Here is an 11,425-nt window from a genome sequence, read left to right as displayed (position 1 = left end):
GGTGTAGGTTGTTTTCCCCACATCCATTACTCCAGCTTTAACCAGCGAGAGAAGACAGAGACCCCATGGGAAGCAGCACTTGGAAAAAGTTCAAACTATTTTTGTTACCCAAAGATGGCAAAAGCTCAACCTGAGATGTGGAATTACACAACATGTATATAATTACAGCCCGTAACTTTTATTTGCTGTGATCTGAATTTTGCAGAAAGGGAGAGGAAAAGAAAATCAGATGTTAGCCTAAGAGCTCCTGAGCAGCTTTGACACAGCTGGGGAATTTTCAGCAGACTTACTGGGCTGCAACATTTCTCAACATCCTTCAGGTATTTGGCCTCTGATGACTTCCCTGGGCAGGGCAGACCCTGCTGCCTGCTCCCCTGCCAGCTCCCACATGTTCCATGCACAGTAAGTCAGCCTTCCCAGCTTAGCTCGAGTGCATAAACCTGGTGTAAGGAAACAATATTAAAAGGTGGTTAGCCCTTGCTTATTATCTCGTAGCTGGGTAGGCAGGAAAGGCTGTCTCAGTGGGAAGGCAGCATTGATCCGAGGCTGCTGCATAGTTTCATCAACGTGCTGTTTGCAACAGCCATCCCACACTCCCAGCTGGGCCCTGCCCAGACAGCACAGGCTGGGACACCTGGAAATACAGCAGCTCTTGGCCTGAGGAGGGAGGTCAAGGGCATGTGTGTGACAGCCACGACTCATTCTGAATGGGAATGAGCTCAGAAAGGCAGTGAGGGGTGAGCAGGGGTCCGTGGGCACTGTGTCAGAGGCAGTGTTGACTGTCTGTGGATCTCCCTCTCTGCCACACCAAAGCTAGGCTAATCCCTGCCTGCAAGCAGAGCTGGGGTAAAGCGTTCTGCTAAGGTCAGAAGACACTGCACACAGACACAAATCTGACAGCACAGCAGAGCAGGGCTGTGGCAGGATACACAGCCCTGGGGGCGGCTCAGCTGCTTCCACTCGCTCTGGACAGGAGCCAAAGTGGCAATGAGGGCAACCTCTGGGAGCTTATCATCTGCAAGACTGGCTGCAGAAGTTTCAAGATAACAAGAGAAACAAGACAAGAGTGTAGCAGCATAGGCACAGTCTAAAGATGACACTGGTTTTCTGTGAAAGGAATAACTTTATTCCATTGACCAGGAATCCCAAGACTGTTCATCAAGACTGCCTATTGTTTTTCCAGTGCCAAATGTCTACCGTGTTAGCCGGACAGTATCTTCCCCCACTGCTCACAGGCAGGCTGTGGCTGCTGCTCACTCAACATTTTGTAAGCTGTATAAAAACATTTTCATCCAAAAAAGATTGGCAGTAAAAATTACAACATAGAAATGCATCACAATTTACACAAAAACTAGGCTTTTTTTGTTGAACTCTATTTTCCAAAAAAATAATCTTCAGCAGGTTCAAATGACAGCAGCTGGAAACAAAAACAATCGAGCGAGGAGCATCTCCTTGCAAATGATAACCACTGACTTTGTACAAGCGTGAGCAGAGCCATGACAAAGTTTGTATTGGTGTGGAGTATACAGTGGTGATGAGCCATCCCGAGGCAATTCTCTTCTCAATGTTTCTCTGGGCCCACGGTAATCGAGGACGTTGTTTCCATAGGAAATAAGAGGAACCTGAAGTGACGAGTGGTGCCAACCCATAGGAACGTGACCAGCTTCTTCCATCACCATCACCGCTGTGTACTGACTTCCCTTGGGGATTTATGACCCATTATCAAAGTCTCAGGGGTGGGGAGGGAGGGGGAAAGGAAGAAGGGATATCCGTAAGAAATGGTTTATTCAGGATTAATTTAAAAGGTCACCTCTCAAATGTCCCAGCACGTGATCAGAAACATTTATAAAATGCTGCCTCTGCCAGGGGTCTGTGAAGACATGGTTTGGGAAAGGAAGAGGGGGATTCCCTCCCCTGCCACCACCCTTCCTTCCCCCCTCACCCTCTGTGACGCCGGCTCTCTTAACCCGCAATAAGTTACAAAGCTGTACAGCTGCAAGCACATCGGATGTTTCCTCCCGACAGTGACATGACTGGTTAAGTTTCAATATTAGTGCACAACAATGAAAAGCTGTCTGCTGCTTCTCCTTCTGGCAGCAAGGATGTGAAAAGGAAAAGAAGAGGGGAAAAAAAAAAAAAAAGAACAGAAAAAGGCACTTTTTGGCTGGTTGTGCCTTTAACTTGGCAAATCGATCAATTCTGGAGGTACCCAGGCACTCCTGAAGATGTCCCCCATTTCTGTGCATGTTGGTTTGTATCATGTTGTTTTTTCTTAAAGTAAGGCAGAATCCATAAATAAAGGCAAAAAGCAGTGCAGAAAACGTGACAAACGCAAAGTGTACAAAAGGTGAAGAGTTAGTTGGCACAACAGAAGCCAGTATCCAGAGCCAGAAACCACTGAACTGCACCCGACATGGGAAACTGAAGTGTGCTCAGATCATCCCAACTGGTTTCCAGTTGTTTCATGAGCAAATCAAAAGAGCTGTGATATTTTCAAACCTTGCCTGGTCAAGTGAAAACACAAACAAAGCCAAATCTCTTTCCCCGTGTTAAAACTTCTATAAAATCTGCACAACAGTGTCCCCAACTCACTCAAGGAATTATTCATCATATACAACCAATACCAACTTCCTCAGCGATTTCAAAGCATAAGCAAGTGATTGCAGATCACATGATTGAGACTACGTTTTATTCAATATGTCTCCATAGGTTAAAAAAAATGTAATGAGTAAAACTGCAAGAGCAATCCATTTTAAAGTGCTTTTTTTTCCTTTAAACTACTCATTAACTTCTTTTTTTTAATTCCACTGACATCCTTTAATAATGAACACTTGCATAACGAGAGAACAAAGCTTTTCTTTTATTGCCCTTCCCAATTGTCTGTGGTTTTTGGAAGGGTACCAAGAAAAGATGACCCATTCCAGAGCTCCTTGAGCAAACCATTTCTGTAAGGAGCCCCTCTCCCTACAGAGTAATTTTGCTGATCCTTCTTTACAAATTAGCAGGGAGACATATTAAATACAGAAGTCCTTATGTAAACCCATTCTTTAACTAATATTTTACAATGAAATGTAAAGTCATCACACATCTTTACAGAAATTTGAATATTCCTATTCAGTCTTCTCAGAAAGATTAAAAACCCACCCTCCACACATAAGGGCAGTCTGCTTCTTTTTCCTGTATAAAAACCAAAAGAATTTGTTTTTTTGTTTTGTTTTTTTTTGTGGGGTTTTTTTTGCAGCATCACAGAAAAGCAACAGTTTTACATTCACTCATTTCATGTTCACATAAAAATTCAACCACTAGCGTCTGTGTATTTGAGGAAAAAAATCTTCTTGACAAACTGTTTTCGGTGTCTGGACTGTCACAAGTTACTGCAGGTGAGGATGCAGTTTTCTAAGGGTATTTATGGAGCTGAAGCCTTTGTGGCTAAAAAATGCTGTTAGCTTTCAGGGAAACAACCTCCTCTGGCACAGCCTTCCCATCCTATAAAGCCACTTCTCTTCCATACTCTTCTAACAGCATGAGCAACGGGACTCCAGTTTCAGTAGGTACCAGGCATTAAATGTTTGAGTTGATCTGTTGTTGTGTTCGTAGGTATCCCCTACGGGTCAACATCATCAAGGTCACTTTTAGGCTCTCCAATCATCATAGGAGACTCTGAACCCTTTCAATACACAGAAGGGATGGGGAGAGAAAGACACAGCACGTTACTTTTGCAAGTAACTGACCCGAGCTCCAGGAAGGAGCTGTCTAACAGAGCAATGCCCAGCAGACACGCGTGCCCGTGCTCCACCGTTACCTGCTGCAGGTGTCTCTCGCCGTTCTCGTTGGCTGGACTGCTTTCTGACCCGTTACTGCTCCCAGACTGATCTTTCTCGTTCAGTAAAGCTGTGGCATAGGCCAGTGTGTCCTGAGTTGGAAACAGTACAAGAGAGTGTCAGGGGCTGTTGGTGATACCTTCATTGAACTATTTATTTCTTTACATTAAAGTTGATTCTGAAACAATATAGCTGCTGCAGTGGGACAGCTGAGTCATCATACATAAGCATGAAGTTAGTTTTTTTCAGGAATGACCACAAGGTTTGGGCTTTTACAGGAAGAATGGTCTTAAGTGCACTGGAATATGCTAAAGTTGCCAAACACAGATATGCTAATTGGACTGGCTGATTCACCAGAAGGCTGGGTGCTGCCACTCAGCAAGACCTCGACTAGCTTCAGAGTTGGGCAGACGGGAATCTCATGAGGTTCAACAAGGACAAGTGCAGAGTCCTGCACAACCCCCTGCACCAGTACAGGCTGGGGACTGACCTGCTGAAGAGCAGCTCTGCAGAGAGAGACCCGAGAGTGCTGGTTGATAACAAACATGAGCCAGCAATGTGCCCTCGTGGCCAAGAAGGCCAATGGCATCCTGGGATGCATCAAGAAGAGTGTGGCCAGCAGGTTGAGGGAGGTTCTGCTCCCCCTCTACTCTGCCCTTGTGAGGCCTCATCTGGAGTCCTGTGTCCAGTTCTGGGCTCCCCAGCTCAAGAGGGACAGGGAACTGCTGGAGAGAGGCCAGTGCAGGGCCAGCAAGATTATCAGGGAACTGGAGCATCTTTCATATGAGGAAAGGCTACAGGAACTGGGGCTGTTTAGTCTGAAGGAGACTGAGGGGGATCTCATTAATATTGATAAACATCTAAATGGTGGGTGTCAGAAAGTTGGGGCAGTACTTTTTGTTGTATTTGGTGACAGGACAAGGGGTAGTGGAAAGAACAAAAAGTTTCACTTAAACATAAGGAACAACTCTTTCACTGCTAAGGTGAGGGAGGCCTGGCACAAGCTGCCCAGGGAGGGTGTGGAGGCTCCTTCTCTGGAGGTTTCAAAACCCACCTGGACACATTCCTGTGCAATCTCATCTAGTTGGGACCTGCTTTGGCAGGGGAGTTGGACTGGATGAGCTTTAAACGTCCCTTCCAACTCCTACCATTCTATGATTCTATGAAAAGCAAAAAAGAGGATAACCCAAGTTTAACATCATCTCCCAAGGCTGACACATACCTGTGCTGAAATCGTGCGCTGGAAGGTTTTGGCAGTTGATGTTTCATTGGATACGTTACTCTGGGGAGCCCAATAATGTTCAGACATCTGCATAAAAAGCCAAGCCACAAAATTGACACGTGGGTTTTATGTGTGATGGTTGCTGACCTAACACTTCTTTACACTTCCAGAGTGTCTTTGGGTGTTTATGAAAGGTGCGTTGACCAACCTCCATTAAGTTTATAGGGAAGAACAAAAACTACATGTGTGAGCTGAAAAAGCTGTATCTGCCAGCAGTTGTTTTGAGCAAAGCTGCAATGATTCTGTAAGGAATCCACTCCTTCATGCACTCTCTTGCATCAACACGTAGGCAAACTGCTTTTTTAAAGAACAGAAACCCTCTAACACAAATATAGTGGCACTGAAAGCTTCCCACATGGCAAGGAATAATTGTGACAACCATTCACACTTCTGTAATTCACTGCACATGCATCTGTGCTTGAAACACACTGAGGCCAGCTGAACTTCTTGCATGCATGGGGTTTAGCTGCATCCAAACTGTCCTTGTAAGAAATGAAGCAGCTTGTATTTTGTCTTTAGTCATCTCAGAGAGCCATATAGAGGACAAAGATTTCATCATTCTCATTGTAAGCAAAGTGTCAGTTTCTTTGTGAGGTTACAGCCAAAATACCTTTTTCTGTAGCCACTGCACAGCCCAACTCCAGTGGTGGGAATTCTCCTTGAAGTAGTCTTTTGCAGTAGAGCACCTTGGAAATTAGAATAATATTAATTAGTCATGAACAAGGCACTCTGGCAAACCCAAAAATATCTGAAGACTCATCTGTCTTTGTGCTGCTGCCCTCTGTATGCACTGTTACCACTGGAAACTCTGACTTCATCCCTACAGCCTTGTTATTAACTGAATTAGCAAGAGCTGTAATGGCTAGTTGAGTTTACAAGAAGTAGTCTACTCCACAGATTCCCATATTTCACAGCTATACTTTACAGGGACATACACCAAATTCTGAACAAAGACAAATTTAGGAATCATTTAAAATATCTAGGACATTTTCCTAACGTTTGTGCTGGCCTTTCCTGCTAGGCTCCTGCTCTGCAGAATGGAGCTCATCTTTGCCTTTAGGAACAGTAATTATCGGTTGTTATACAAGAAATCCATCTCAGGTACTAACCGGTAAAGATCTCACTTCATACTGACATGTGCACTATCAAGACCTTAGAGTGCCAGTAACAGAAGATAAAGCTGATCAAAACTAGAACGAGGAGCAGCCTAAATTGTCACAGAGGGGCCTAAGGTTGGGATGAGTTTAAACTCTGAACCCCATATTACTCACTTTTGAGCCAAAGTAACAAGGAACTTGACACACTGGTAACAACGGCTGCTGTCCACGTGGTTGCTGTGGTGCATCAAGGCTGTGGGAAGAAACACACAGGTTCAAAGCCACAGTTCAGATTTCTGTGTACCAGCCAGTTTGAAAACATAACAAAGACCTATCTAACATTTTAACTTAGGTGGCAGAAGTTCTACAGATGTTAGCATGAGTATTTGTGTTAAACACACCACTACATCACTGGCAGTTTCGAGTACCTCAACAATTACATTGGGCTAACCAGAGACCAAAGTGAAAATGCAGTAATTTTGCAGGCTGCTGTGGTAGATACTTTTTTCAGTTTGCCCTTACTATAATATTCTACCGCCTATCTTGCATTTTCTTGGAGCATTTTTTTGGGGTGGTAGTGGCTAAATCAAATGTTTTGAGTTGTCTTCCCCGAGAAGTAAAACAGTTTAGAAGGATTAGAAAGTAGGAGATAACATACACCATCATCAACAAAAGGGTCAGCAGGAGACAGGAGTGTTCACCCACTGGCTTACTTACCTATTAATCCATTTTCGGTTTCAAAGGCAAATTTGATGCGTTCTATTTGTAATGGGTCTTCAATGACCTGTTAGGAGAGAAAGAGATCAATACATGTTGTGTGAGATACCAATTGGTATCTATTCTATAGAATGATTTTAACCACCTCGACCTGAGAAACAAATCAGACTTGAGAAGGTTTGTGTATCACCAAATTATCAAGACCGTGAAAAAAAGTAGTAAAAACTCCCCAAGTGAAGGACTGCAAGATACGTGGATCTTAAAATCACCACCAATACAGCCTTGACTTCTTTCATTAGGCATTGATGTAAGATTTATCCTATACAAGTCTTACTTCACCTACCAGTATCTCATGGAGTAACTGGAATATGTTCTTCAGTTCGTGAGGTGGAGCAGTTTCCAGCTGAGTCTGCATGTAAGAAATAAAGTCACTTAGTCAAATATGTCAATGAATTACAAGACAGCGTCACAGATTTCTGAACACTTGCTGTATGTAAAAGTCCGAAAATCCCACCCTGAAACTCATCGACACAAACCCCCACCGAGTGCTCTTCAGTTCCTAGTGCTATTATAACCCACAACAGGCAGCAAGGCCAAAGCCTACGAGAAACACTTCTGTGAAACGCTTCTCTTAATTATCTGCCTACCTTAATGAAGTGTAGCACAGTAAAGGAGAAGTGCTCATTACAAAAGCAGCAGTACACCACCATCTCCATGAGAACCGACAGAGATCCGGTTAGCTCTCGTAACGCATACATCACCTGATGGAAAAGCACGACATTTCACACACAGCCACACAATTACTTTCAAGTAAGTTTGTAACGGAATGTTGGTCCTTTCCAGGAAAGCTGCAGCTCCTCCTCCCAGCACCTGCATGGCCCAGTGAGCTCATTGCACTCCATTCAGCTCCTGCTGCATGCCTCCAAGGGTCTGGTCAAGCATGATCTATTAACTCAAGGCAATTCAAGCTACTACCTCCAGCCGACATGCATGAGCACTTACAAAATGAGTTCAGCTGCCTTTGCTACCTGTGTGAACTCTCAAACCAGACCTGTTAAGTTTAGGAATATACTACAAGAAGAGGCAAGGAGAAACCAAAAGTGCTTCTTACTTAGGCTCAAAATAACCACCATGTACTCCCCAGCTGACTGCTTTTTAATATTCAGTGTTTTCCATGTAATGATACTCAAAGAAATCACATCAGCTCAGCTTTTAGGTTCAAGCAGGGCAGAATTGAGAACGGATACCTCCATTAAGTAGGGTTTTCCCTCAGACAGGAATAACAAGGCCTCCACTTCCTCATGGAGCGTCAAAAGTGGACCTGAAGTGGTGATGCTTAGAGGTGGACGCTGCTTAAAGAGACCAGGAGCTATAACAGCAAATACAGAAACAATCCACTAATAAATTAGTTTGTTCTACACACCTTGAAGACACTCCTGCTCATTTGGCACCATCTCTAATGACATTCATCTCAACTACTTTATAGCTTGTATGGTACTACTCCAAGTAATCACCTTTTGCACACTGGAGTGTCATTTGTTACTTTAGAGACAACATGGGCAAATGAACTGCAAGAAGGTCAAGGCAAAATGTTTATTTTTACTGTTAGTACTTTGAGCTTTAGTTTCACTCCCAGTCACTCCTACACATTCATCATATTCAGAATGTTCATCACTTTTAACTTTGTGATTTTTGACCGGCTCCTGTTAACCCTAGACAGAAATCAAGTTGTTCTTTTTAAAAGATAGTTTTAAATCTCTCATTCAGGAGACTGAAGATCTCAACTTACTCCTTTATTATGTTTATTTGGACATTTCCATCTCTGGTAAGAACTATCCAGAAGAGTATTTAATTGCTTGTCGTTCAGTATCTCAGTCTAAGTACCCCCCTTCAGATTAGCAAAAGGCATAAGAAATCTAAGCCAACTACAACCTGTTAGGCTGCAAACTTGTTCCAACAACAACATAGGTTGATTCACTCACATGAGGAAAGACCTTTTAGGTGTATGGGGAAAATAAGGCAGCAAAATAATGTTAATAACAAGATTCCTTACCAACATTTCTTTGTGAGGAGATGTCAGAGTGCAAAACAAGTAGCGCTACAGTATTGTGGAGATATCCAAACTCACGTGCTTGTGCTGAACTCCACCTGCGATTCTGCTTGAGCCAAAGGAGAGATTTAGTTGACTTTGATTGGCTGATTTAGTCAACTTCTGTTATTTCAAAACAAAGCAACATCCTTAACAATCCATCACCATGTTCTAAAACTTTTAAGTTGGTGAAAATGTTGTTGTTATCAAAAACGTGATGCTCACTTCTGCCAAAACAGCTATTTCCACTCACACAGGTAGATTAAGACTTTCATGAAGGTTATAGAATAATCCAAAGATTAGTCTGTCCTACTACATGAAAAGTATTTAGTTTAATCACCATGAAAAACATAAGGATGGATGGACAAATAACAGGACAACACATGCTATGTAAACTTTACCTGATTATTCTGCCGGTTGGGACCAAGAAGAAAGTTGATCATGTGCTTCAAAGCAGAGTGTCTGAGAAGAAGACTGCTAGCCCTTATACCCTGCTGTTTAGACAACAATAAAAAAAAGTTACACTCCAGTGCAGGTGGTGAATTAGTGCTCTAGGGAACAAAAGTAAAATGCATAGGCTAAATATTGCATTTTTCACTAAAAAAAAATTGAATTGTCATACAGATCGATTAGGTTCTCCTCTAAAAGGTGTCTCATCACACAGAGTACACTATATAAACCAGACCAGAATCATCTTGTGTAAAATAATGTAAGAAAAAATAGAGCAACAGGGAGAAACCATACTGGGATGAACAGCCCAGCCCAGCCCAGCCTGTTATTCTGCTTCCTATAGGACAAAAAAATCCCAAGTGCTGGACTTTTTTTCTAAGGACAGTCAAGAACACCCCCCAAAACAGAACCCCAAAATTCAGACACTGGAAATGACATCTTCAGTTGGTATACTTTGCTGGTATATTTTTGGGTGATTTTATCCTAATCTAGTGTTCAAAGCCATTTCCTCTTCAGACAAAGCATGAAAAAGCAATGGTTTCTTACCTTCTGTACGAAGTTATTGAATAGCAAAAAGTATTGAGCACAGTTTTTACAGTTTTCAGGTACATCTTTATCCAGCAGAGCAAGTAGCACCTCCAGTAGTTGATGTAGACTTTTTAACTGTAAAAAAAAATATATTCATTTGAATGTAAAAAAAAAGTCTGCTGCTTAAAAATATTCCAGTCATTACAGTAATGCAAAACAAATCAGACTAGAAGTAAACTGTCACTCAAGGTCTCATGTTAGTGTACTATCCCACTCAACTATGCAAGTAAGTTTGGGTTCATTTTGCATCAAAGCACATTAAGGGTATGCATACTGGTGCATACAGAGTTGATTACATCTCAGTTAACAGATAGGAACTAACAGCCAAGTGGAAGTAACCGAAACTCAGCAAACTTTATTGTAAACATTAATTTTCATACTACTCTATTCAGCTGTAGGACCTCATGGCAATTTTTCCTTAAAGCTCCAAATATGACAAACTCTCTTAAGAGATACAGCAATATTGTGTTCTCATGGCACTGCATGAAAAAGGATACATAGATCCCAGAAACTTGATTGAAAAAGCATTCTAAATCACATTAAGTATTGAAATTTGAAGTGAAAATAATAATTTCAGACTTAACAAGACTTGGACATTTAGAAGTGTCCAAGTCCTCACTGCTAACAAACAGGAACACACCAGAACATAGGTAACACTTCTGTCCAAGGTCTCAGGTATTCCAAGGGAAAAAAGTACATTTCAAACATTCTATAAATGACTCTTTTTTATAAATATTAAGATCAGCAAAATGTAACAAAGTTGCACGTCTCAAAATTACTTGTCATCATTTTCTAATAGAAAACTAAACCTGGAACAATAAATGTGCTTATGGTTCCTTTCTGGAACAAGGTAACTCAGTTACTATTGCTACAGGCTTCCAAGTAAGGAAGGAGAATCAGTTAAATTCAGCTGATTTCTAGAATTAGAAACCAATAATAAGTTGTAAAGAAACCACTGTTTCTAAATTATTAAAAGAATACGTGACATGAGTTTTTAAGACAAGGGGAAATCAGACAGAACTGTCTGTAAGTAAATTCTGAGAACTGCAGGACCATGTTACCCCTCAGGGTAGGAACAGACAAGCATTAACCTGTTCAAGAAACAAAGAGCTACAGGCATGATCAAAACAGAGCCTATTTCACCTTGTCATTTACAGAGCACACAGCATTGTTTGCAAACACAAGAGCCACTAGGTACAGACAAACAGGTGAATCATTGGTGCTGAGGTGACACTAACCTTCTCTTGGTAAAGCAAGGCACTGTCAAGGGTTTTTTCAAGAATAGTGGCTACAGCAACTCGAACTTCTCTTACACTGCATTCTAGGAGGAAAGACCTAGAAGATAAAAGATGAAGCTGCAAAGAGAACTGGAATCAATGTG

The 11,425-nt window shown here is 42.0% G+C and overlaps 1 protein-coding gene across 5 annotated transcripts in view; it reads right to left on the bottom strand.

The window, feature by feature from the left end:
- Positions 1-1,103: 1,103 nt before the first annotated feature.
- The window catches only part of USP24 (ubiquitin specific peptidase 24), a 61,508-nt gene continuing 51,186 nt past the window's right edge, over positions 1,104-11,425 (bottom strand). For 3 of the 5 annotated variants that reach the window (XM_062003340.1, XM_062003343.1, XM_062003342.1), the window contains 13 exons: positions 11,283-11,379; positions 10,003-10,119; positions 9,408-9,500; positions 8,971-9,076; positions 8,165-8,286; positions 7,565-7,678; positions 7,261-7,326; positions 6,918-6,984; positions 6,375-6,453; positions 5,714-5,789; positions 5,044-5,130; positions 3,803-3,913; positions 1,104-3,667 (listed from right to left, as the gene is read on the bottom strand). In XM_062003340.1, the coding sequence (XP_061859324.1) occupies positions 3,605-3,667; positions 3,803-3,913; positions 5,044-5,130; positions 5,714-5,789; positions 6,375-6,453; positions 6,918-6,984; positions 7,261-7,326; positions 7,565-7,678; positions 8,165-8,286; positions 8,971-9,076; positions 9,408-9,500; positions 10,003-10,119; positions 11,283-11,379 (1,198 nt within the window). In that variant the 3' untranslated portion in view covers positions 1,104-3,604. Of the gene's footprint in view, positions 3,668-3,802; positions 3,914-5,043; positions 5,131-5,713; positions 5,790-6,374; positions 6,454-6,917; positions 6,985-7,260; positions 7,327-7,564; positions 7,679-8,164; positions 8,287-8,970; positions 9,077-9,407; positions 9,501-10,002; positions 10,120-11,282; positions 11,380-11,425 lie in introns of those variants that run through there. The other 2 variants (XM_062003341.1, XR_009819344.1) reach the window with 2 other exon arrangements.

This window comes from Colius striatus, chromosome 10 (assembly GCF_028858725.1).
Source record: "Colius striatus isolate bColStr4 chromosome 10, bColStr4.1.hap1, whole genome shotgun sequence".
Classification (NCBI taxonomy): domain Eukaryota; kingdom Metazoa; phylum Chordata; class Aves; order Coliiformes; family Coliidae; genus Colius; species Colius striatus.
Note: the sequence above shows the minus strand (reverse complement) of the source record. Positions and strands in the feature narration are given on the sequence as shown.